Source organism: Xenopus laevis, chromosome 8L (assembly GCF_017654675.1).
Source record: "Xenopus laevis strain J_2021 chromosome 8L, Xenopus_laevis_v10.1, whole genome shotgun sequence".
Lineage (NCBI taxonomy): Eukaryota > Metazoa > Chordata > Amphibia > Anura > Pipidae > Xenopus > Xenopus laevis.
The window spans coordinates 2,464,453-2,489,536 of record NC_054385.1 but is presented as its reverse complement, the minus strand read 5'-3'; the positions used below and the strand labels follow the sequence as shown (position 1 = coordinate 2,489,536).

General features: G+C 41.7%; 4 protein-coding genes across 5 annotated transcripts; all 4 read left to right on the top strand.

The window, feature by feature from the left end:
* Positions 1-727: 727 nt before the first annotated feature.
* On the top strand, positions 728-4,445 carry LOC108699499 (ficolin-1-A-like). Of its 2 annotated transcripts, XM_041572294.1 has the most exons (10): positions 728-863; positions 1,027-1,140; positions 1,228-1,281; positions 1,425-1,460; positions 1,810-1,845; positions 1,937-2,064; positions 2,160-2,289; positions 2,778-2,912; positions 3,442-3,732; positions 3,901-4,443. In XM_041572294.1, exons 1-9 carry the CDS (start codon positions 764-766, stop codon positions 3,693-3,695), a joined length of 987 nt encoding a protein of 328 aa, XP_041428228.1. In that variant the 5' UTR covers positions 728-763; the 3' UTR covers positions 3,696-3,732; positions 3,901-4,443. The 2 variants fall into 2 exon arrangements, with proteins under 2 accessions (XP_041428228.1, XP_018087094.1); XM_018231605.2 differs by having other exon boundaries at positions 3,442-4,445.
* An 875-nt stretch (positions 4,446-5,320) lies between these two features.
* Positions 5,321-9,433, top strand: LOC100037204 (uncharacterized). Its single transcript, NM_001097893.1, is given in 9 exon segments — positions 5,321-5,402; positions 5,533-5,646; positions 5,735-5,788; positions 6,128-6,163; positions 6,374-6,409; positions 6,499-6,626; positions 6,722-6,851; positions 7,556-7,690; positions 9,052-9,433. Coding segments are annotated over 9 exon segments (960 nt in total). The 5' UTR covers positions 5,321-5,329; the 3' UTR covers positions 9,306-9,433.
* A 5,572-nt stretch (positions 9,434-15,005) lies between these two features.
* fcn3-A (ficolin-3) lies at positions 15,006-18,181 on the top strand (the record flags this gene model as incomplete). Its single annotated transcript, NM_001085669.1, is given in 8 exon segments — positions 15,006-15,222; positions 15,323-15,427; positions 15,734-15,769; positions 16,664-16,791; positions 16,994-17,123; positions 17,226-17,360; positions 17,766-17,971; positions 17,973-18,181. Coding segments are annotated over 8 exon segments (840 nt in total). The 3' UTR covers positions 18,000-18,181.
* A 1,386-nt stretch (positions 18,182-19,567) lies between these two features.
* On the top strand, positions 19,568-24,244 carry fcn2-A (ficolin-2). Its single transcript, NM_001085668.1, is given in 9 exon segments — positions 19,568-19,651; positions 19,731-19,844; positions 19,985-20,038; positions 20,154-20,189; positions 20,357-20,392; positions 20,558-20,685; positions 20,778-20,907; positions 21,202-21,336; positions 23,438-24,244. Coding segments are annotated over 9 exon segments (957 nt in total). The 5' UTR covers positions 19,568-19,578; the 3' UTR covers positions 23,689-24,244.
* The last annotated feature ends 840 nt before the right edge of the window (positions 24,245-25,084 follow it).

The window sequence follows — 25,084 nt, the reverse complement described above, 5'->3', positions numbered from 1 at the left end:
GCAACACCTTTCCTGACCACAAAAACAAAACATTTAGCATTAAGACAAGTGACAATGGCTCTTACTGTACATGTATGTAATGCATATAATTGGTCCAAAGTGAATGTGCGGCATTGTAGGACAGAGTAAAGGTTGGCTGCTATTTAATGTTCTTGACCAGGAGCAGAAAATAGGGATGACACTGAATATTGATAAACGTAGGAAACGACTGACATCCATGTACCTTTAAAGAGGGATGATTTCTATGGGTGTTTATTAAATAGGCACCAGCAGTAAAGAGCTAACACCCTTCTTTATGGGGGTAATTTAATGCAGCCTGAAGAAGAGCATTTGCCGTAAAATATAATGCAGGTCCTTAATTAAAAATGGATCCAAGTCTTTTGTAACTTTCTAGGTTCAACAGATTTTTTGAGCATTAAAGTAGCCTGAAGACGTAATGACTCCCACAACAATGATGGCCCATACCATTATGGATCCACCACCAGTTTAACAGTTTTTGTTTATATAATTTTTTTAGGTTTTATCTAGACAGAGTCTGATAACAAGGATTAGCCGTTACTGTAAAACCACCAAGTCAACAACTTGAGCAGAAACTGCAACAGATGTGGGAATCGGCAGTAACCAGGCAGGTTCCGGTTGAGTAATGCAGGTTGCTTCACAGCAGAAAATCTGTGCAATCCCATTGTGATGATGGTTAGAAGGAGGGACAGAGATCAGAGCCAGCTCTATCCTACAAATTATAAAAGGTGGAAGTGCCCCCAACATGAGTATTTGCCCTGCAAGAAGAACCATGACTTGGTGTGTGCAGAGCTTTCTCCTCTTGTTGGCCTCTATACTTTCCTATGCAGAAGATACCTGCCCAGGTAAGTGATTCCCTTCCACATCCCTCTGTTTGGGTTTAACTGTGTCAAGTGGCATCAAAGAATGAAGTAGGGGCTTGAGATATACCCTGTCACTTATATTTGCCAACCTTGTAACCCCAAAGACTCAGTCTTACAGACTTGTAAATCCCATCTCCTCCCCCAGATGTGAAAGTGATTGGAGTGGGGGCTTCAGACAAGTTGACCATTCTGCGGGGGTGTCCTGGGACCCCTGGTATATCAGGACCACAAGGGCCAGCTGGTCCTGCAGGAGCAAAAGGTAATATATTTTACTGTTATTCCAAATTTTGTAGAGGAATATTCTCCATGTACAAGAAATTAACATTGCCCCATGATGCATTTTCAGGGGATACAGGAGCACCTGGGATTCCTGGGAAATTTGGACCCACTGGCTTAAAAGGTAACTAAGCAACAAACCTCATAATGTAGGTTCCAGCAAAATATCCATAATCTCTGTAATATCTTGTAGAGACATATCAATATATATATATATATTATTGAAATTGGCACTTGCCTACTGACTTTCCATTTCATCTTCCACAGGAGAACAAGGAGATCCTGGGCAAAGAGGGCAAAAAGGTATTTGCAGAATTTAGTTGGGCTTCAGTAACTGCAGTTTAAGGCACCAATAGAAATCATTAGATACATTGAAGAATAAAAGAAATGTATTGTTCCCAGATTAAGTATTCCACGTGATATGTATCTAATCATGGCCAGTCCAACTGACATTAGATACAAAATATGTATGTCATTTGAGTCCTTGGGAAGAATTAAGCACTGATATGATTATTAATGTACAGAATCAATTCTGCTCAAAGTGTTGTATTTCCCATAAGAATTTAATTACTTAAAGAACTGCGCTTTGTAGGATGTCATGCAATAAATTAGGCTGTAATGGACATTACAATTACCTCTAATTCTTGTTTAGGTGACAAAGGGGATCCAGGTGTGCCGGCTCCGGGAAGTAAGTACTCATTGGATTCTTTTCAACAGGTATCGTAGGAAGAGATGGTACCTATAGTAGCAGTGGGATAACCAATATTATTTTTCCCCAGCTGCACAAAACTGTAAGGAATGGCTGGATCAAGGAGGTACAATCAGTGGCTGGTACACTATATACACCCCCAATGGGCTTCCTCTCTCTGTGCTCTGTGATATGGAAACTGATGGAGGAGGATGGATAGTAAGTTGGGATCATGCCATGAGTCTCCAATGAGAAGGTAGAACATGAGAAGAATAAAAGCTAAAGGATCTCTACTTCTTTTAACCCCTCCCCAGGTGTTTCAGAGAAGAGCAGATGGGTCGGTGGATTTTTATCGAGACTGGAATTCATACAAGAGAGGGTTTGGTCACAAAGAGAGTGAATTTTGGTTGGGGAACGATAATCTCCATCTCCTCACAGCAACAGGTGAGACCTGTATTTCCTGCTTCCAGTTAGACTTTGTCCAAAGTTAATTGGTTCTCTGACCCCTTTTTATTTTATTTTTAAATGACCAATGTAAATGTGTCCTTCAAATTCTCTCTACATGAGTTGGACTGAATTTATCTGAATACATGGAATATTTATGTGATTTCATGTATACGCTAATTATAAGAGCATCAGTCTCACGAGAGACAGGGAATAACATACCCCATGTTGTAAAATATAAGGATATTATAAGTCACCAAGGAGTTCCATGTCCATATAAAGGCACAAAGCTGAATGTATGAGTTAATAGGAAGATAACTTGGGCTGCCCGATATAGTTATCCCTCCAGTTATTTAATCTCAGTCCCTAGATGGCTTCAGAGTGAGGTGCTCATCCCAACCCTATTTTTTTCAGGAGAAGGATCCCTGCCTCCGGACTTTACCCTTTTACAATTCTCAGTGAACAAAATGTAAACTTTCCTCATTCAGGCAATTTCCAGCTCCGTATCGACCTGATGGATTTCAGTGAAAAACGCACTTACGCTACATACAGCAACTTCCATATTGCCGGGGAGTCTCAGAACTACACCCTGAGTCTGGGGGGTTTCACGGGAGGAAACACAGGTACCAATATCCCCCTGAATGTAAAAGATCTGGGCAAAGTTAGAGCTGTAGAATAGAACTGTTCAGAGCCATACCAAAACAAAAGGGCACCCAAGGTCACTTACCCCCACAGTGGACAATTCTCCTGTTCACCAGAGTTAGAGGTTGTAGCAGAGGTAATTGCCTAGGGTCCTAGTGTCCCCCACCAATGTGGGAACATGCTTCTTCTACCTACTTCCAGCTCTAGAAGTGCTACAGTGATCCCCTAGTTGTGTGCCTGTATGCCTTTACCAAGATGCCCATGAAGCTGCTGCCCCAAAAGGGAGAATCTAGGGGTGATATACAGTGTGACTTGCTGAGGTGGGTGAGGCTTAAGCCATCTGTAGTAATACTGAGAGGAGGAGAAGGGACAGGTTGGATGGAAAGACAATGAGCTTTGTTTTACCTAGCTTCCATATGAGGGGGTGTTGGTTCATCCAGGAGGGGAATAAAAAGATTGTAATCATGTCCGGATCTTTGTAAATGACTTCACTACGCCTCTCTCATGCAGGTGACTCCCTCTCTGGGCACAAGAACCATTCCTTCAGCTCTAAAGACAGAGACAACGATGTTCATCTGGAAGGCAACTGTGCCCGGAGTTACAAAGGGGCCTGGTGGTATACAAAGTGCCACTCATCCAACCTGAATGGACTCTACCTGCGTGGAAATCACACCAGCTACGCCAATGGAGTCAACTGGGGTGCAGGAAAGGGGTACAATTATTCCTACAAGGTGTCGGAAATGAAGTTTCGTCCCCAGGCTTAAGCAAGGGAGGTGACTTGATAATAACCAGCAGCCATTGGTCAGTACTTACCCACCTGCTTCTGGGAAAAGGGACATAACCCTGTGGGTGTTCTGCTTTTTTTCATGCTTCATCTTATGTTAAAACTTTTTTTTTTCATTTATTCTGCTTAATAATATATGAATTAGTTACTACTGCATCTGCTGTAACTTTCTACTCACCTACTAGGGTTCTGGCTGATGAAAATGCATGGCATTACTGACAAGTCAAGCCCCATGCAATCTCTCAGATTAAAAGGAACTTGGGACAAGGAAGTGAACGTTCTTCTGCACAAGGGGCTCCACTGTCTCCAAAAGAGAAGTTTATTGGACTTTTTTGGACATGGTCACTTGACTAAATCTAGGGTCTGCCTCTTTTCACCTGCTTACTATTACTTTTATTTCTCAATAAAATGAACCAAAAACACTATGACCCATTAATACTTTTTTACCCCAGTCTGGTTCTGTCTATAAACTGAAGTCCCTGGTTGTTTTTGACTGTTGAGTTGATTGCTGCTATAATGCCACCAACTCTACATTTTAAGTAGAAAACCCAACCAAGTTGATTCCCTTATGATGACACCAGAAGGAACTCTCCTCCACTGTTTATAAAATACAGGTGTTATCCAACTTGTTTGTGGTCTGCAGATGAAAACATCACTGAGTGGGCTCAGTACTTTCTTCCCTTGGTGGAAACCATCCTTTGCAAAGCAGAGGATACTGTACCGGTCCAAGTGCATCAAATGCCCCAACCAATAGCACTTGCTAGTGGGTCAAGTGTTCAACTGTGACTTGATATACCATGAACTTCTGTGGGTTAATTTTGTGATAAACTTAGGTCTCCTGTATGCAACACCTTTCCTGACCACAAAAACAAGCACCAATGGCAATCACACTACCAGAAGCCTCATGAATACATACTGAGAGGCATAGTTGTGTGATGCATGTCAATGATCCAAAGGGGGAATGGTCTACACAACATGGTAGGACAACGAAAAGGTTGGCTTATATTTAATGTACTTGATCAGATAGAAAGACACTGAATATTGATTTAAGTAGGGAACGACAACTTAAATGTATGTGCCTTTAGAGAGGGATGATTTATTAAATGGTCAACAGTTATAATGTGCTAACACCCTGTTTTATGTGGATAATGTAATGCAACCTATAGAAGAACATTAGCCTCAAAACATAATGCATGTCCTCAATAAAAAACCAGCTCCAAGTCTTTTGTATTCTAGGTTGAAAGTGGTCTCAAATGTTTTCACCATTGAATGACCCAAAAGACCTAATGCCTCCCACAACAATGATGGCCCATACCATTATGGGTTCATCACTAGTTTAACAAACACTTTCTTACTGGTTTGATAGGAAGAGTTAAACGCTACTGTAAAACCACCAAGTCAACAACTTGAGCAGAAACCGCAGCGGATGTGGGAACTGGCAGTAACCATGCAGGTTCCGGTTGAGTAATGCAGGTTGCTTCACAGCAGAAAGTCTGGGCAATCCCATTGTGATGATGGTTAGAAGGAGGGGCCGAGACCAGAAAGAGTTATATCCCACTGCTTATAAAAGGTGAAGGTGCCTCCCAATTTGAGTATTGCAGTGCAAGAAGAACCATGACTAGGTGGGTGCAGAACTTACTCCTCTTGGTGGCCTCTATCCTTTCCTCTGCAGAGGAAACTTGCCCAGGTAAATGATTTCGTTCCACATGCCCCAACTTACATCACCATCTGTTTGCATTCAGCTGTGTCAAGTAGCACTAAAGATATACCTGTTGTTTTTGTATGCCAACATTATAACCCCCATGCCCTTCCCCCAGATGTGAAAGTTATTGGAGTCGGGGCTTCAGACAAGCTGACCATTCTGAGAGGATGTCCCGGGACCCCTGGTATACCAGGTCCACAAGGGCCAATTGGTCTTGCAGGAGCAAAAGGTAACTGATATTCCTCTGTTATTGCCGATAAATATATATTTCGCCAGCAAATAGAAACTAATAACTTTCCCCCATAATGCATTTTCAGGGGATGCAGGATGGCCTGGGATCCCTGGGAAGATGGGACCCACTGGGTTAAAAGGTAAATATACAACTCAACAACGCCATAATGTAGATAACTGCAAAATACACGTAACCCATGATATTTTGTGGAGACTGAATAAGATGCATGTCAATGGCCAGTCCATGTCATAGAACCACCCCCACATAATCCAGATAATCTTCATTATGTCTTGGTTACCAATTAAAGCCCCTCAGGTTTGTGAAGTTTGTAGAGTTAGTTGACTTTTGAAGTTGCAGCTGGTGGTTAGGGCCAATATAACAAACAAATGGCAACTTAAGATCAATGCAATATAACACTAAATATTCATGTTACTGAAATGGGCACTTACCTGCTAACTTTCTATTTTGTCTTCCACAGGAGAACAAGGAAACCCTGGGCAAAGAGGGCAAAAAGGTATTTGCAGGATTTAGTTGGGCTCCAACACCTGCATTTTTAAGCACCAACAGAAATCAGTAGATACAATACATTTTCCTCATATACGTATATTTTTCATTACAATGGAATACATTGGAAAGAGAAGAACTGTACTTTGTATGATGCTATTCAATAAATAAGCTATAATGGGCATTAAGAATGTCTAATTCACACTAATCCCTTATTTAGGTGACAAAGGGGATCAAGGTGTGCCGGCTCCAGGGAGTAAGTACTCATTGGATTCTTTTTAGCAGGTATAGTAGAGAGAGATGGTGGATATAGTAGAAGTGGATAACCAATAATATTTTCCCCAGCTGCACAGAACTGTAAGGAATGGCTGGATCAGAGAGGTACAATCAGCGGCTGGTACACTATATACACCCCCAATGGGCTTCCTCTCTCTGTGCTCTGTGACATGGAAACTGATGGAGGAGGATGGATAGTAAGTTGGGGTCATGCCATGAGTCTTCAAAGATTAAGTAGAACATAAGAAGAACAAAAGCTAACGGATCTCTAATTCTTCTTATTTCTCCCCAGGTGTTTCAGAGAAGAGCAGACGGATCGGTGGATTTTTTCAGAGACTGGAATTCATACAAAAGAGGGTTTGGTCACAAAGAGAGTGAATTTTGGTTGGGGAACGATAATCTCCATCTCCTCACAGCAACAGGTGAGACTTGTATTTCCTGCTTCTATTTGAACCATGAGTTTGATGACTGTTCTCTAAACTCTTTGCTCTTTCATTGTTTTCTCTTATGGTCGGCCAACTTTTTTAGTTTATAATACCAGCTTTTGGGTTGGAGTCTCACAGTAATGGTAAATACATTACCCTTAAATTTGGGCTGGATTACAACATTACTCTTACTATATAAGTTGGACTGATTCTATCAAAATGTATGGTTCTTTTATTTCTTTTGTCAAAGGTCCAAATAAAGTATAACACAATTACATTACAAAATTAAATCATGGGTTATGATGAAATATAGTGTAGGAAAAGTGATTTATTTCTCCCTGTCCAAGAAAAACACAGCAGTCCTGTCTTACTTTATGGCAGGGATTCCAGCTATACACTCCTTATCAGAGCTACAGTCTTAAGGGAGACAGGGAATAATGCGTCCCCTGTTGTAAAATGTAAGCATTTTAGAAGTAAGCAAGGAGTTCCATTTCTATATAAAGGCACGAGACCGAATGTATTTTGGTGAGATTACTCTGTTTGTTGGGAATTATCAAGGTTTATAGGCAGATAACTTGTGCTATCCCAGATAGTTATCCCTCCAGGTTTTTAATCCCAATCCCTAGATAGATAGAATGAGCTGTTCATCCCAACCCTGTTTCTCTTTTACAGTGAATAAAATGTGAATTTTCCTCATTCAGGCAATTTCCAGCTCCGCGTGGACCTGACAGATTTCAGTGACAATCACACTTACGCCACATACAGCAACTTTCGTATCACTGGGGAGTCTCAGAACTACACCCTGAGTGTGGGGAATTTCACAGGAGGAAACGCAGGTACCAAAATCATCCTAAATTTAAGGGATCTGGGCAAAGAAGTCAAATGGAAGTGCATTAGGAACCCCCCCCCCATGTAGCTGCTGTTCCCCCAAAGTGTTGAATCTATTGGGGTAGCATAGTGACTTTCTGTGGTGGCCGAGGCTTCAGCTAAAAGTGCTTTATGAGATCTGATTCTGTAGCACTATATACAGAGGGAGGCAATGCCAATGAAATATAATAAGGTTATCTCTGGAGGAGACTTGGCTTGAGGTGGAACAAAATCAGGTGTAATGTCTGAGGAAGAGGCAGTTTAGGGCTATTTCTATGGAGACTGTGGACCAACTCCCCTATCTGTGTTGCTGTCCCTGTACATATGAAGTGAGGTTTCCACCTATGTGAAGGACAAAGGCTCTAATGATGAATAACTAGTAAGCAGTGTACCTTATACATAACCCACACTATAGTGTCTCAGTGAAAAGTGCTTTTATACACAGTACATGCCATATCCAGGCTGCTGACTTGCTAAATCCCACAGAGAGAAGGGACTGCCAGCGCATAGTTATATATTAATGTTACAAAACATGAGGTATTGGTACTGCACTTTCCCCAAAATCTGTGATATATCATGTACCACATCTTGTCCCCTCACTGAATGTGACACTGCCTGTTATCATCACAGGAAATAGGATAAATTCCTACTTTATCTCCATCAATGAATAAATTCAATTTCATTTCCAACAAACACCATTTGTCTGCTGGGGAAAAGGAACGGTGATTGAGTTAAACAGAGACAGTAACAGGACTGGCTGAGGCTGAATTCCCATGAACCCCCTGAACCCACAACATGCCTACTTGTTTATACTGAATCTGCAGCGCATTGAATAGTGTGAGCGAGTAGTATGGTCGTGTTGTACTTACCCTTAGCTCAGGGGCAGAAGCGCAGGAAGACAATGAGAGGCCTATGTGGTTCTGTTACTCACAATGCTTTTAGAGCAGTGATCCCCAACCAGTAGCTTGTGAGTAACTTGTTGCTCCCCAACCCCTTGGATGTTGCTCTCAGTGGCCTCAAAGCAGGTGCTTATTTTTGAATTCCAGGCTTGGAGGCAAGATTTGGTTGCATAAAAACCAGATGTACTGCCAAACAGAACCTCCTGTAGTATTCCAGTCCACATAGGGGCTACCAATAGCCAATCACATTGATTATGTGGCATCACCCAGGAACATTTTCCATGCTTGTGTTGCTCCCCAACTCTTTTTAATCTGAATATTGCTCATGGGCGAAAAAGGTTGGGGACCCCTGTTTTAGAGAATGGGAATAAAAGTAGAGTAATGAGAGTCTGTATCCTTTAAAATGACATAACTACGCCTCTCTCATGCAGGTGACTCCCTCTCCTGGCACAAGAACCATTCCTTCAGCACTAAAGACAGAGACAATGACATTTACTTTGAAGGCAGCTGCGCCCAGAGATATAAAGGAGCCTGGTGGTATACAAAGTGCCACTCATCCAACCTGAATGCACTCTACCTGCGTGGAAATCACACCAGCTACGCCAACGGAGTTAACTGGAGTTCGGGCAAGGGGCCCCATTATTCCTACAAGGTGACGGAAATAAAGTTTCGTCCGCAGCTTTAATTAAAGAGGTGACTTGACAATGAACAGCAGCCACTTTGTAGTATTGACTTTATAACCTGCTGCACCTGCTCTATTAAATGGCAATCACCAAATAAATGTCGTTTTTTAAAGCAATTCTTATAGCTTAACACAGTTAAGGTTTTTTAATGTCTTTTTCATACAGTATATATTATCATTTCCTGAATGTCAACACTGTACCACAGGATTCCTCACAAGATGGAGGCTCACTGGGATAATAGTCTTTGGGAAGGGTCTGTGGAAATTCCCATGGAGTGTTTTTGTGAGATTTGCTTTGATTAAAAAAAAACACACATGAATAGAAAAAAACCGTGAGACCAACTGCATTTTCTGTTGGAGATGTAAAACCAGGATGAAAGAAGAGTTTCCATTCACTCCCTGTGATCTTCTTACATGGTACCAGCAAAGACATACACATAGTAAGTTAGGTTGAAAAAAGACACACGCCTATCAAGTTCAACCTTTGAACTCTATTTTAACCTGCCTAACTGCCAGTTGATCCAGAGAAAGGCAAAAAAAAAACAATCTGAAGCCTCTCCAATTTGCCCCAGGGGGAGAAAATTCCTTCCTGATTCCAAAATGGCAATGGGACCAGTCCCTGGGTCAACTTGTACTATGAACTATCTTCCATAACCTTGTATTCCCACCATTGCTAAAAAAACATCCCACCCTTTTTTAAAGCTCCCCTTATATATTTATATATATAGTTATCATATCACCCCTTAAGCGCCTCTTCTCTATGGGGTGCCGTTTGTCCCAAATACATTCTGTATACAAAACTATCCCTAATACACAGAATGAATGTCTCTCATGTTATATAAGTATTTGTGACCATACACAGAGGAAAAAATATACAAAAGACTTATTTCTATCAAAGAATGAAAACAAAATCTGGTTAGTGCACAAAAAGATTTCATTATGTCACAAACTCCATTCTGTACAGTTTAACAAGCAATCTGTCTCACAAATGTTTAACCTCCATGTAACGGACACACTTATGTGCAGAGTTACTTACAGAATGAATTATGTAAAAACAAAGTTGGACATAATATATAATAGTGTAACTAACTAGTGCTTGTCAAGCTAGATTTGACTGACAAAATAGATATCTGTGACAGAAAGCAAGATTTTATAGTACAGGATTCATTCTTTCCACAAAATGACAGTTTTGTTTCACAAAACAGATAAAATAACCATTCTGTGAAGCAACACTGTCAGTCACATTCCTGAACCAATAAGAACAAAGCTTATTGCCATATACAAACAAGATGAGAAGTGGCCAGCTCTGCTCCACATGGCTAAGCCAAAGTATCTGGCCTGCTATAGAGGGCGCCCTCTAATGTCCCCTGTGCTGCATAGTAATAAACATGAACAAACCTTTCCTAAAAGAGCTGCTTTTAAACACTACAGGTTCATAAATGGAAGTTTTTACAAATGGCTGAGAAATATAATGCTGCACTTATGATTGTAGAGAAAGAAAAGTATGCAAAACTTATATAAATTTGATCATTTTAGGTGATATGGCTATTCTTATTGTAGTAACCTGCTTGTGTGGCCATTTTGGTTAAGGGCATTCCTGCTGCTTTGCCATTATCTTATGACTCACTCCTGTTCCTCTTCCTGTCTAAGCTGAGAGTAATTATGGGACAGGCCACGCCCACCTGCAATGTTGTATTAAATGTAACAGAAGTTACTGTGCTTGTCTAGCTGCTTTGCCTGACTCTCAGAGACAGTTATAAGTTTTGTATATGATAGTTAGACTCCAATGTATCCTCCTAGCTGTAATCTTGTACCAATTATCTTGTCGTAGTCTCTTAATAATGTGCTTAGCTATAGTTCAACTACTACATAATAGCTTTAGCCAGAGACTTGGGATTGATCATGTGCACACATACCTCCCAACTGTCCCTTTTTCAGAGGGACAGTCCCTCTTTTGACAGCTCAACCTGAGGTCCCTCATTTGTACTGGAAAGTCCCTATTTTCTCTGCACTGAACAGCCAGAAAAAACAAAGTTTCTAATTTAACTGGCTTTTGGCAGAGAGGCCAGTACAGCTAACAGGTGCAACTAAAATGCTTTATAACAATTTTGAGATAAGAAAATAAGTAATTTTAACAGTTTAGATAAGGAGAAATATTTTCACATTTTTATAACCTGCCAAACTTTGTAAAATGAACATGGTAATTAGGGGGTGTGGCCACAAAATGGGTGTGGTCAAAAAATTGCTGCACTACATGCAAAATAATTTTTTGTCTCTCTTTTTATTTCCAAAATGTTGGGAGGTATGGTTCAACTACTACATAATAGCTTTAGCCAGAGACTTGGGACTGATCATGTGCACAGTCGCATTCTGTATAATATGATGTGTAGGTTATATGAACAGCCACTCCTGAGTACTGTGTGTAAACAAAAGGGGGTCATTAAGGCAGGGGCAATTTTAGGGGATCATAATCTATTTATATAGAAGCAACAAGCTGCACAATGCTTTATATTTATTTATAACAAAAGACTAATGATGCCGTCCCCTTACCTGCCCAGTGCTTAACCCTTTCACATCAGAGTGGGTCGAGGGGGGCACAACACTAGAGCAGAGAGCACAACTGTGCCCATGTCACATGCATGTCCAGGGCCGCCAGCAGGGGGGGGACAAGTGTTCCGGGCCTGAAGGGGGGCCCAGAAGTGCTGCATTTTTCAAAGAGCCGGGTCCCCTTTACGAGCACCCGAGTCATGCGGCCATTTCGCATATTACAGAATGCGGAAGTGCCGAAAAGACGAAGCTGAAGTCCCAAAGCGGCGAAAAGACCCAAATTCATGAAAGGAGGTGAAGTTGAAGTCCTAAAGCCTTTTGTTTACACATAGTACTCAGGAGTGGCTGCTCATATAACCTACACATCATACTAAACACAATGTGTGTGCACATGATCAGTCCCAAGTCTCTGGCTAAAACTATTATATAGTAGTTGAACTATAGCTAAGCACATTATTAAGAGACTACTACAAGCTAATTGGTGCAAGATTACAGCTAGGAGGAGACATTGGAGTCTAACTATCATGTACAAAACTTATAACTGACTCTGAGAGTCTGGCAAAGGAGCCAGACAAGCACAGTAACTTCTGGTACATTTAATACAACATTGCAGGTGGGTGTGGCCTGTCCCATAATTACTCTCAGCTTAGACAGGAAGAGGAACAGGAGTAAGTCATAAGATAATGGCAAAACAGCAGGAATGCCCTTAACCAAAATGGCCACACAATAAGAATAGCCATATCACCTAAAATGATCATATTTATATAAGTTTTGCATACTTTTCTTTCTCTACAATCATTATAAGTGCAGCATTATATTTCTCAGCCATTTGCAAAAACTTCCATTTATGAACCTGTAGTGTTTAACAGCAGCTCTTTAAGGAAAGGTTTGTTCATGTTTATTACTATGCAGCACAGGGGACATTAGAGGGCGCCCTCTATAGCGGGTCAGATACTTTGCCTTAGCCATGTGGAGCAGAGCTGGCCACTTCTCATCTTGTTTGTATATGGCAATAAGCTTTGTTCTTATTGGTTCAGGAATGTGACTGACAGTGTTGCTTCACAGAATGGTTATTTTATCTGTTTTGTGAAACAAAACTGTCATTTTGTGGAAAAAATATAAAATCTTGCTTTCTGTCACAGATATCTATTTTGTCAGTCAAATCTAGCTTGACAAGCACTAGTTAGTTACATTATTATATATTATGTCCAACTTTGTTTTTACATAATTCATTCTGTAAGTAACTCTGCACATAAGTGTGTCCGTTACATGGAGGTTATACATTTGTGAGACAGATTGCTTGTTAAACTGTACAGAATGGAGTTTGTGATATAATGACATCCTTTTGTGCACTAACCAGATTTTGTTTTCATTCTTTAATAGAAATAAGTCTTTCGTATATTTGTTTTCTCTGTGTATGGTCACAAATACTTATATAACATGAGAGACATTCATTCTGTGTATTAGGGATAGTTTTGTATACAGAATGTATTTGGAACAAACGGCACCCCATACTTCTCTAGCATAAACATCACCAATTTGGCCAGTCTTTCCTTTAAGATGTACTGCTTGATCTCATGATACAATCCTTTTATGAATAAAAGAAAGAATTGCTGCTGCATCTAATGTACAGTATCTCTCTTTACACCTACTAGTAACAGGTTGTTAGTGTTCTGGATCATGAAAATGCCCGGCACTTAGGTGTAGATTCACTAACGGGTGAAATTTTGCCAGCGTCAGCTTCGCACAGCTCACACCAGTTCGCCAGGCACAAATGCGCTACAATTACACCAATTCACTAATATAAAGTGCTAGGCGCCAAACTCTGGAGACTTTTCGATAGCGTTACTTTGGCAGTACAAGCTTTTCTTAGTGAGGATGCGATATTGTTTGTTTGTGCCTAGCGAAAATTCGCTAGTGATCTTGCGCTTAACTCAATTTGCATACAGTGGGTAATTTAAAGTTGTATGGAGGTCTTTATTATAAGTGTTGGTGCAAATGCTTGAAGTTACCACTTTTTATTACATTAATAATTAATAAAGACAAGAGAGTTAATATAATGCCCTACACATGAGCCCACTGTAAAATGAATGTTCCATAGGTTATGAAATGTCTGGAGAAAACCGGTTACCCAAAAAAAGTTTGTTAGGACTTTTGCAGGCAATCCCACTTAAAAAGTCACCCGGTGATAGAGTGTGAACGAACGCAAGTGACGATCTGTTTTGCTAGCGAATTGACGCCTGCACCTGTTAGTGAATTCGCAATGTCCCTGCGGATGGTTACACTGGCGAATTGTTGCTAGCGTTAGCCACTTCGTCCTTTAGTGAATAGAGTTACCACCTTTTCCTGAAAAACTACTGACTTTCCTATACTTCTATTTATCTTAACTATGAATAACATTGTCAGCAAATATCATTTTCTTTCAAATCTTTTTTTTTTATTGCTTTTAATGCAAACGGTAACAAAAACATTTTTTTGTTGGTTTTACACGCTGTTATCAATAAAAGGCACAATGAAGAATAGCATTGCAGTATTAATAACAGTAAAATATTGTTCTTAATGTGGGATGTCCTCCAGGTCTAAAGAGTCCAGCCAGCCGCGATGCCTTCACTTTGATGTACGTAACTGGTTGAACGCATTACTATTCCTGACACTCTTCTTCTATCTTTCTATTTTCTTATCCCCTTTTTCTTTTCTTTTCTTCCTCCCTCCATTTTAATTAAAGATACAGTCACTTTAACACTTTCATGATAATAGTTCATATGTGGAAACCACATTTTTTGATCTGCTGCGTAGATACTTTCCATGTTGTGACATAAGCTGATATCTTATTGTTGGACTACGTTCTGCATTCTATACTGTATTGAAGTAAATCAATAAAATTTCAAATATTAAAAAAAAAGAGTCCAGCCAGCATTGCCAAACCTGGTCAAATTTATCAGGTATACCCCTTTGTATGTATACCAAGTGTGCCAGGATGAGATGCTCCAGCAGAGAAAATATCATTTTTATTGCCCAGGATAGTCCATATGCCAGTGTTGCCAGGGGATCAAGTCCCATGCAGTCACTTAGATTAAAAGGAACTTGGCACAGGGAAGTGAAAGCTCTTCTGCACAAAGGGCTCTGCTGTCTCCAAAGTTAATCACTGTGGGAACTGGCAGTGACCAGGCTGGTTCAGTTATACAATGCACAGCCCTATTGTGATAAGAGGCAGGATTGAGACCAGAGGGAGATCATCAATGTTGCTAAAAAAAATCAGAGATGCCCATCAGCCTTGGTTCATGTCTTAGAAGAGGAACCATGACTGGTTGGGTGCAGAGCTTTTTCCTATTGGTGGCCGCCATCCTTTCCTATGCAGAGGATACCTGCCCAGGTAGTTACTCTCTCTAACTCACAGCACATACAATGCTTCAACCAACAGATCCCACCCAACATATCAATTCCCAATTTATAACTCAATGCTCTTCCCATAGAGGTGAAAGTTATTGGACTGGGAGCTTCGGACAAACTGAGCATTCTGCAAGGATGTCCAGGAGTACCGGGCACACAAGGACCCACTGGTCCCACAGGAACTAAAGGTAAATGATATTATTATAAGACTATTTAACTGATATTTTATCTCATACTGTGAGACGCAAGTGCACTTATTCATAAAGTCAATCTCTTGTTTTATGGCACCATAAATGGCTTCTAGTCTGGTTTATAACAATCCTATTGGTGCTACAATTCCACCTCTGCTGGAAGGCTTGTCCATCTATCTAACCATCTTCTGTAAAATAAAGTGTTTCCTCGTGTTTCTTTTTAGTTTTCCAGCCTCCAACATCTTTTTGTGTCTCCTTATCTCCATCCCTTCCTGATCTATGTTTATCTATTGTCCTTTCTAGGTGACAAATGTGACCCAGGTGTTCCCATCCCTGGAAGTGAGTATCCAATGACTGCTATGTAGCTTATTCTCTCATGCACCAACTATTCTAAGCACAAGGTCAACTATAGCAGGGTGACTGTTACCCCAATGTTTCTATATATCTGTAACCTTGTTATGAGCTAAGGGGGCCCAGTCTGAAGGTCAGTTAGGGGGAGATTTGGGGTGAGTGCTTATTTGTACCCTGGGTACCCCTGGAACTATAGCAGGGTGACTGTTACCCCAATGTTTCAATATATCTGTAACCTTGTTATGAGCTAAGGGGACCCAGTCTGAAGGTCAGTTAGGGGGAGATTTGGGGTGAGTGTTTATTTGTACCCTGGGTACCCCTGGAACTATAGCAGGGTGACACCCCAATGTTTCTATATATCTATAACCTTGTTATGAGCTAAGGGGGCCCAGCCTGAAGGTCAGTTAGGGGGAGATTTGGGGTGAGTGCTTATTTGTACCCTGGGTACCCCTGGAACTATAGCAGGGTGACTGTTACCCCAATGTTTCTATATATCTGTAACCTTGTTATGAGCTAAGGGGGCCCAATCTGAAGGTCAGTTAGGGGGAGATTTGGGGTGAGTGCTTATTTGTGCCCTGGGTACCCCTGAAACTATATCAGGGTGACACCCCAATGTTTCTATATATCTGTAACCTTGTTATGAGCTAAGGGGGCCCAGTCTGAAGGTCAGTTAGGGGGAGATTTGGGGTGAGTGTTTATTTTTACCCTGGCTTATTTGTGACTCAAGGAGAACCTAGGAGGATTGGTTAGAGGTCCCCTGTTGGGCTCAGGGTTCATTTGGCCTTATAGTTAACCCAACCCGTTGCCCCGTTTCAATACTGGATCTCTATTTTAAGGCAGCACAAATTTTTCCTTTAATTATTCTTATTGTCCTTTTATCAGCTGCAAAGAACTGTAAGGATTGGTTGGATCAAGGAGCATCCATCACTGGTTGGTACACTATATACACCTCCACTGGGCGGCGCCTCCGTGTGCTCTGTGACATGGAAACTGATGGAGGGGGATGGACAGTAAGTTAGGGAATGGCTTGCAAATAGTAAAGTAAAGTTTTTAAGCAAGTTATTTGCAAGTTATTGCAAACGATTATCCTGTCATCAAAAAATAAATAATATTTCCTATATAAACATGATCCCTTCTACCCTTTGTTATTGGTGAATGTTAAAAGTGTAACCCTCTCCTATCATGGTTAATGGAGCCTATATTTACCAACAGGTTTTTCAGAGACGCTCAGATGGTTCTGTGGATTTTTTCCGTGATTGGGATTCTTACAAGAGAGGATTTGGCCTCCAACAGAGTGAATTTTGGTTGGGGAATGAGAATATCCATCTGCTTACGTCCACAGGTGAGTGTCATAAGCTGGGGCTGGGGCAAATACCATAAGCCACATGCTTGTGTAGAAAGGAACTGTGAGCATAGTATTGATGGTTTCTCTGTTATTCCCCAGGATATTTCCAGCTGCGCATAGATCTGACCGACTTTGAGAAGAAACACACTTATGCTGCATACAGTGGCTTCAGCATTACTGGGGACTCTAATAACTACGCCCTAAGACTGGGGACTTTCATTGGAGGAGACGCAGGTAGAAATATTGCCTGACCTTTATGGCAATTGGAGAGGGGGATCAGTAGTGTAAACAGATGTTACTGGGCTCCATAGCAAATTCAATTTAGGGCCCCTAAACATTGTCAAGTAACTTGACTGGTTCTAAGAAGATATATTGAAATTGCTCATTATGTATGACTTCACTCTCCCCTATCCTCCTGGGCTCCCCTGCAACCACAGGGTCTGCTTCCTTTTTAATTTCTCCCCTGAGAGGGATCATACCACCCCAGAGCGGAAGGACTGTTTAATACTGTATTTTGAAAGAAAGAAAGGCCAGATTAGTGGCACCTAGAAAAGGGTACATATACTGGCATAAATACTAATCAGTTGAATGAAAACGAATTGATTGTGAGCTCTGGTAACATATGTAAATCTGTCTCAGGTGACTCTTTATCGATCCACAACAACATGGCATTCAGCACTAAAGACAGAGACAATGATGCCCACATGGCCGGGAACTGTGCACAGAATTACAAGGGGGCCTGGTGGTATGAAAGCTGCCACTCATCCAACCTCAACGGACTCTACCAGCAGGGAGAACACAGCAGTTCCATAAATGGCATTAACTGGAGAACAGGCAGGGGGTACCAGTACTCTTACAAGGTGTCAGAAATGAAGTTTCGTCCCCTGGCAGGGTAGGAAACAGGAACCCTGATAAATGTGGAGGCCCCCAATCACTGCTCAGTAACCATACTAAAGATGTTGGAAAGCTGGCTGCAAAATTGTACCCGTGGAAAAATAAATTGACCTTCAGTCAGTGCATTACTGCTCCCTGTTCAATAAATAGGGTTGTATCAACATTGTTTCCAGGCTCTCCTCTTCAATTGCCTCATTGTGTTGGTCTGATTCTTCAGCTGGTGGTGGTGGGTGAAGGCAGAAGGCCTAAAGTAGGCACTCAGAAGAGCTGTGAAAGGGACAAGGTATTGTAGACATGGGGGAGAAGTGTGGAAAGAAAACATTGGGAGGAAGTGTAAAAAGAAGGAGACATTAGGAAGAACTTTGGAAAGGGGATGTTGGGAGAGAAGTGGAAAGGAGACATTGGGTAGAGGTGCAGTTGGGAGAGAAGTGGAAAGGAGACATTGAGTAGGGGTGCAGAAAGGAGACATTAGGGAGAGGTGTGGAAAGGAGACAGTAGGAAGAACTTTGGAAAGGAGATGTTGGGGAGTGAAGTGGAAAGGAGACATTGGGTAGAGGTGCAGAAAGGAGACATTGGGGAGAGGTGTGGAAAGGAGAAAGTAGGAAGAACTTTGGAAAGGAGAATTTGTGAAGTGAAATGAGACATTGGGTAGAGGTGCAGAAAGGAGACATTGGGGAGAGAAGCAGAAAGGAGACATTAGCGAGAGAATCAGAAAGGAGACATTGGGGAGAGGTGTGGAAAGGAGACATTAGGATGAACTTTGGAAAGGAGATATTGAGAAGTGGTATGGAAAGCCATCGGAGGGATAATCTAGAAATTGTTATATATGAATTTGGAAGGGAAGCAGATGGGAAAAGGTAGAAGAGGGCATTGTGGGAAGAATGAATCATTTGGGAGGGGTATAGAAAGTGCAAGGCTTTCCCAGGGGCCGGGTGTATGAGGCACAAGAAGGAGGCACTTGGGAAAGGTGTAAGAGGGATGAGACAAAGGCTACTGGAAAGCAGTATAAGTGTGGGGGGGGGGTAAAGAGAGGCTTTTGCACCTACACAGTTGTGTTGTCTACCTGTCCTTGGCACTTATATGAAGCAAAGCTTTGGACTGATTGCAATTTATAGCTGTGATGATGTAGATTTTGAAGATGGGAGGGCAGTGTCGGGCCCCGTCTTGATCCCTTTTTGAACCTTTTTACTAATAATATAAAATCATATTAATATATATGATACAGTTATTAATAGAATGGCACCCTGGGCTTTAGGAACCTACAGGGAACCCTGTAAGCAGCCTGGTTATACATCTTACTTTTCATTTAAACTCTGCGGGTTTGTTATGAAGAGTTAATTGCTGCTACAAGTTCAGCTGCAGGCGGATGTGGGCACAGGCAGGTTCTGGTTGTGTAAAGCAGGTTACTTAACTGCAGAAAATCCGTTAGGACACAGCGATCACGCAACCCCGGGGTGGTGAATGTTGGGAGGTGGGACGCAGGCCACAGAGTTCTCTTCCACTGATAATAAAAGGCAGAGGTGCCCCAAGCCTGGCACTAGTCTTCTGCAGAGGAACCATGACTTGGTGGGTGCAAATCTTAATACTCCTGGTGGCCGCCATCCTTTCCTATGCTGAGGATACCTGCCCAGGTAAGTGATACCCTCCTACTCACAGCACATTAGAGATCAGTCTTACTGCCAGACTTGTAACTCCCATCTCTTCCCCCAGATGTTAAAGTCATTGGAGTGGGGGCTTCAGACAAGATGACCATTCTACGAGGGTGTCCTGGGATCCCTGGAGTTCCAGGGCCACAAGGGCCCGCTGGACCTGCAGGAGTTAAAGGTAAGTGATATTCGTCTTCCACACTAATCTTTATATCTGCTTCTCCAGGTCTTAGTGTCTATATATGTGTGGCCTGTAGTATAGACAGCTACCAGGCTTCTACCAGGAGTTTGTGACTTTTTTAAATGATCCCTTTACAGGAGAGAAGGGATTTCAAGGGATTACGGGGAAGATGGGACCCGCTGGGCTGAAAGGTAACTCCACAAAGCAACAAACATAATTCCCCAGTAAGGGGTCTGCTCAGTCGCAGGAATATCCAGGAAGCAGTGTTGCATGACTTATTATTGACTTTGTGTTTTTCATACACAGGAGAAAGGGGGATCTCTGGGCCAAAGGGGCAAAAAGGTAAGAAAAGGGCAGACTAAAACTTTACTAAGAGGGTTTTATAGCGTTGTCCTCTCTGGATTGGCTGGTTGTTTCATTAGAGTGTGACTGATTGGCTGTTAATGGAGAGAGAAAGAGATCACTTATCACACATGTACTTAACAAGGAAATGTCATTTCCATCTATAGGTGACAAGGGGGACCCCGGAATCCCAGCTGCGGGAAGTGAGTATCCACTTATAAACCCCAACAAGGGCAAAATGCTCCCGAAATGTAACATCACATGGGTCAGTCTGTATTCTTATTATTTAAGTGAAACGTTGGACTTCATGGCTGTGCCTTTTTTTCACCCTCAGCTACTAGAGTGCTAGTGTTCTTTCTCTTCCCCAGCGGCACAGAACTGTAAGGAATGGCTCGACCAAGGAGCTTCTATCAGCGGCTGGTACACTATATACACCCCCAATGGGCTTCCTCTCTCTGTGCTCTGTGATATGGAAACTGATGGAGGAGGATGGATAGTAAGTTGGGGGGTTGCCCTCCTTAAGTACATGCAAAGTGTCTCATGTACAGGTTGGTGAGAAATAAAGGGGTTTTCTCTTTATCCCCACAGGTGTTTCAGAGGCGCATGGATGGCTCAGTGGATTTTTTCCGAGACTGGAATTCATACAAGAGAGGGTTTGGCCGACAAGACAGTGAGTTTTGGTTGGGGAACGATAATCTCCATCTCCTCACAGCAACAGGTGAGTGACACTTATGCTCCCCAGCCTGTAACCTCAGTAATCAGATGGGCAGATTAACCAGAGGATAAATTGGCCTTTAACTGGAGTATTTGTGGTAGCAGCCTTACCACCTCTTGACTGTTAGAGCTGGATATGGGGTCCTGTAAGAAGCCGAGCAAGTGACCCGATTGATAATCTTAACAACAAGAGTGTAGGGACCACAATTGCCCCATTTTTACGTATGTTATGAAATGCATGGAAGTTACTATCTAAAATTCTAAGTCTCCTCCCCTTTCCTTTCCCGTATGTACACAGGGAATTTTCAGCTGCGGGTGGATCTGACGGATTTTGACAAAAATCACACTTCTGCCTCATACAGCAACTTCCGCATCGCTGGGGAGTCTCGGAACTACACCCTGAGTCTGGGCACTTTCACTGGAGGAGACGCAGGTACAGATGCCCCCCATATTATCTGTTGTTCCTCTTTCCATTGCCATTCTCCCATAATCCTCCTAATAGATATATATAGATAGGTAGGTATTCCTCTGTACTAAGCACAATTCAGCAGGAACAGTCCCTAAGTTTGCTCATAGTCTGTACAGAGAGATCCCATAAAACTATGGCAGCATAGGTATTCCCTGTACTAAGCACAATTCAGCAGGAACAGTCCCCTAAGTTTGCTCATAGTCTGTACAGAGAGATCCCATAAAACTATGGTACATAGGTATTCCCTGTACTAAGCACAATTCAGCAGGAACAGTCCCCTAAGTTTGCTCATAGCACGTGTGTGTTTCCAGCCCAGTGAGTATAATTTATAAACTATCTGTTATAGCTTTTTTCTGTTTCCAAAATAAAAATAAATGTTAATAATGAAAAAAAAATACTCACTCTACTTTTTATGCCTTCTTAATGCAATAAATTTAGCAAATAGGCCCATCGTAGGTGAAGTGTTATAGTTCTATACTCCCTTTAATGTCTTGTAACATAATTACATAAAAGAAGGACAACTAAAAAAAAAAAGGTTCTCCTTTAAATCTGAGTGATTCATTGATCCCATAAAACTATGGCAGCATAGGTATCCCCTGTACTAAGCACAATTCAGCAGGAACAGTCCCCTAAGTTTGCTCATAGTCTGTACAGAGAGATCCCATAAAACTATGGCAGCATAGGTATTCCCCTGTACTAAGCACAATTCAGCAGGAACAGTCCCTAAGTTTGCTCATAGTCTGTACAGAGAGAGATCCCATAAAACTGTGGCAGCATAGGTATTCCCTGTACTAAGCACAATTCAGCAGGAACAGTCCCTAGGTTTGCTTATAGTCTGTACAGAGAGATCCCATAAAACTATAACAGCATAGGTATTCCCCTGTATTAAGCACAATTCAGCAGGAACAGTCCCCTAAATTTGCTCATAGTCTGTACAGAGAGATCCCATAAAACTATGGCAGCATAGGTATTCCCTGTACTAAGCACAATTCAGCAGGAACAGTCCCCTAAGTTAGCTCATAGTCTGTACAGAGAGATCCCATAAAACTATGGCAGCATAGGTATTCCCTGTACTAAGCACAATTCAGCAGGAACAGTCCCCTAAGTTTGCTCATAGTCTGTACAGAGAGATCCCATAAAACTATGGCAGCATAGGTATTCCCTGTACTAAGCACAATTCAGCAGGAACAGTCCCCTAAGTTTGCTCATAGTCTGTACAGAGAGAGATCCCATAAAACTATGGCAGCATAGGTATTCCCTGTACTAAGCACAATTCAGCAGGAACAGTCCCCTAAGTTTGCTCATAGTCTGTACAGAGAGATCCCATAAAACTATGGCAGCATAGGTATTCCCTGTACTAAGCACAATTCAGCAGGAACAGTCCCCTAAGTTTGCTCATAGTCTGTACAGAGAGATCCCATAAAACTATGGCTGCATAGGTATTCCCCTGTACTAAGCACAATTCAGCAGGAACAGTCCCTAAATTTGCTCATAGTCTGTACAGAGAGATCCCATAAAACTATGGCAGCATAGGTATTCCTCTGTACTAAGCACAATTCAGCAGGGACAGTCCCTAAGTTTGCTCATAGTCTGTACAGAGAGAGATCCCATAAAACTATGGCAGCATAGGTATTCCCTGTACTAAGCACAATTCAGCAGGAACAGTCCCCTAAGTTTGCTCATAGTCTGTACAGAGAGATCCCATAAAACTATGGCAGCATAGGTATTCCCTGTACTAAGCACAATTCAGCAGGAACAGTCCCCTAAGTTTGCTCATAGTCTGTACAGAGAGATCCCATAAAACTATGGCTGCATAGGTATTCCCCTGTACTAAGCACAATTCAGCAGGAACAGTCCCTAAATTTGCTCATAGTCTGTACAGAGAGATCCCATAAAACTATGGCAGCATAGGTATTCCTCTGTACTAAGCACAATTCAGCAGGAACAGTCCCCTATCAATTTAGATGCCCATTCTCCAAGCACCCTCCATTGTGAGCACTAATTCCTATTACCCTATTATTACCAGTAGGTGGCACTGCTCAATGACTATTCCTGTTCCCTACAGGTGACTCCTTGTCGGGCCACAAAAACAAAGGATTCAGCACCAAGGACAGAGACAACGACTCTTCTCCCAGCAGCTGCGCAGAGAGGTACAAGGGAGCCTGGTGGTATACCTCTTGCCATGTGTCCCACCTGAACGGACTCTACCTGGGGGGAAAACACAGCAGCTCTGCCAACGGAGTTAACTGGAGATCAGGCAGGGGGTTCAATTACTCCTACAAGGTGTCTGAAATGAAGTTCCGCCCCCAGTCATAAGAAGATGCCTGGGGAACCAAAGGAAAGAGTAAGGGCTGGCAGCCAGTGATAGTATAACCCACTTCCCCTTTAATTGAGGGCAGGGAGTGCAAGTCAACCTGAGCTGCTGCTGCGCCTCTTGGAACTGGACATTTATTTCTCTGCTGATAAAGTGCTGACTTTCTGTCTTGGGGCTATTATGGGCTATACTTATATGGGGGAAATTGCCCTGTTCTAGAAACCCATAGCAACCGTTTGTTTTTAAATAAGTAATCAATAAATGCTCCCTGCTGATTGGTTGGTATAGGAGACTAGGCCTGTAGCAAATGTTAAATTCTACGTGTGTGTTTCCAGCCCAGTGAGTATCATTTATAAACAATCTGCTTTAGCTTTTCTCTGTTTCCAAAATAAAAATAAATGTTAATGAAAAAAAAAATACTCACTATACTTTTTATGCCTTCTTAATGCCATAAATTTAGCAAATAGGCCCATCGTAGGTGAAGTGTTATAGTTCTATATTCCCTTTAATGTCTTGTAACATAATGACATAAAAGAAGGACAACTAAAAAAAAAAAAAGTTCTGCTTTAAATCTGAGTGATTCATTGGTGGGGGAGAAATTGAGATTTCACCATCAGCATAGGAAGGGGTTCTTTACTGTAAGGCAGTTGAGTTATGGGATTCCCTACCAAGAGAGGGGGAATGAGTGTTTCATTGGTGGTGAAGAAAGGAGATTTAACCATCAGCATAGGAAGGGGTTCTTTATTGTAAGGGCAGTCAGGTTATGGGATTCCCTACCAAGAGAGGGGGAATGAGTGATTCATTGGTGGGGAGGAAACCGCTTTTTCCACCAAAAAAGTGTCAATATAACAACCATTAACAATATACAGACTTGCCACTGTATTCTCCAAAATGGCCACTAGGTGTCAGCCTTGCTTTTAACATACATTTTTCTTTCCATGTTGTTGGTTTCCCCCATTCTCCACCAGGTGGCGCCATTATAATTCTACAACTGATAAAGCAGCACATTCCCTATAAAAGCAAAAAAGGACTCCAGCCCTGAAATACCCGGTTTCATTTCAATTTGATTTATAGAACATAGTCACAGACTAAAGCAATTAAAAAAAAACTGTTATTAGTGTTGTACATTCAGCATACTTATAATATACACTAACAACTTTTGCCTGAATGAAGATACAGATTGCAAACCTTCCGCCCAAGACTAAACTCTAAATAAAATGCTTCATTTCCTCAAGTGGCCACTAGGGGTCAGTCTTGCCTGTGTATTTCTGTGCCTCTACACTATACACTTACATTAAATGCAGATATAATATATTCTAAATAAAATTATGTATTTTCTCAAGTGGCCACTAGGGGTCAGACTTGCCTGTGTTTTTGTGCCTCTACACTTACATTAAA

Excerpts from the sequence above, each read along its gene's own strand:
- LOC108699499 (XM_018231605.2), top strand. The coding sequence starts at position 764 with ATGAGTATTTGCCCTGCAAGAAGAACCATGACTTGGTGTGTGCAGAGC. Across the intron at positions 1,461-1,809 it reads TGGGCAAAGAGGGCAAAAAG|GTGACAAAGGGGATCCAGGT; the intron begins GTATTTGCAGAA and ends ATTCTTGTTTAG. Across the intron at positions 2,065-2,159 it reads CTGATGGAGGAGGATGGATA|GTGTTTCAGAGAAGAGCAGA; the intron begins GTAAGTTGGGAT and ends ACCCCTCCCCAG.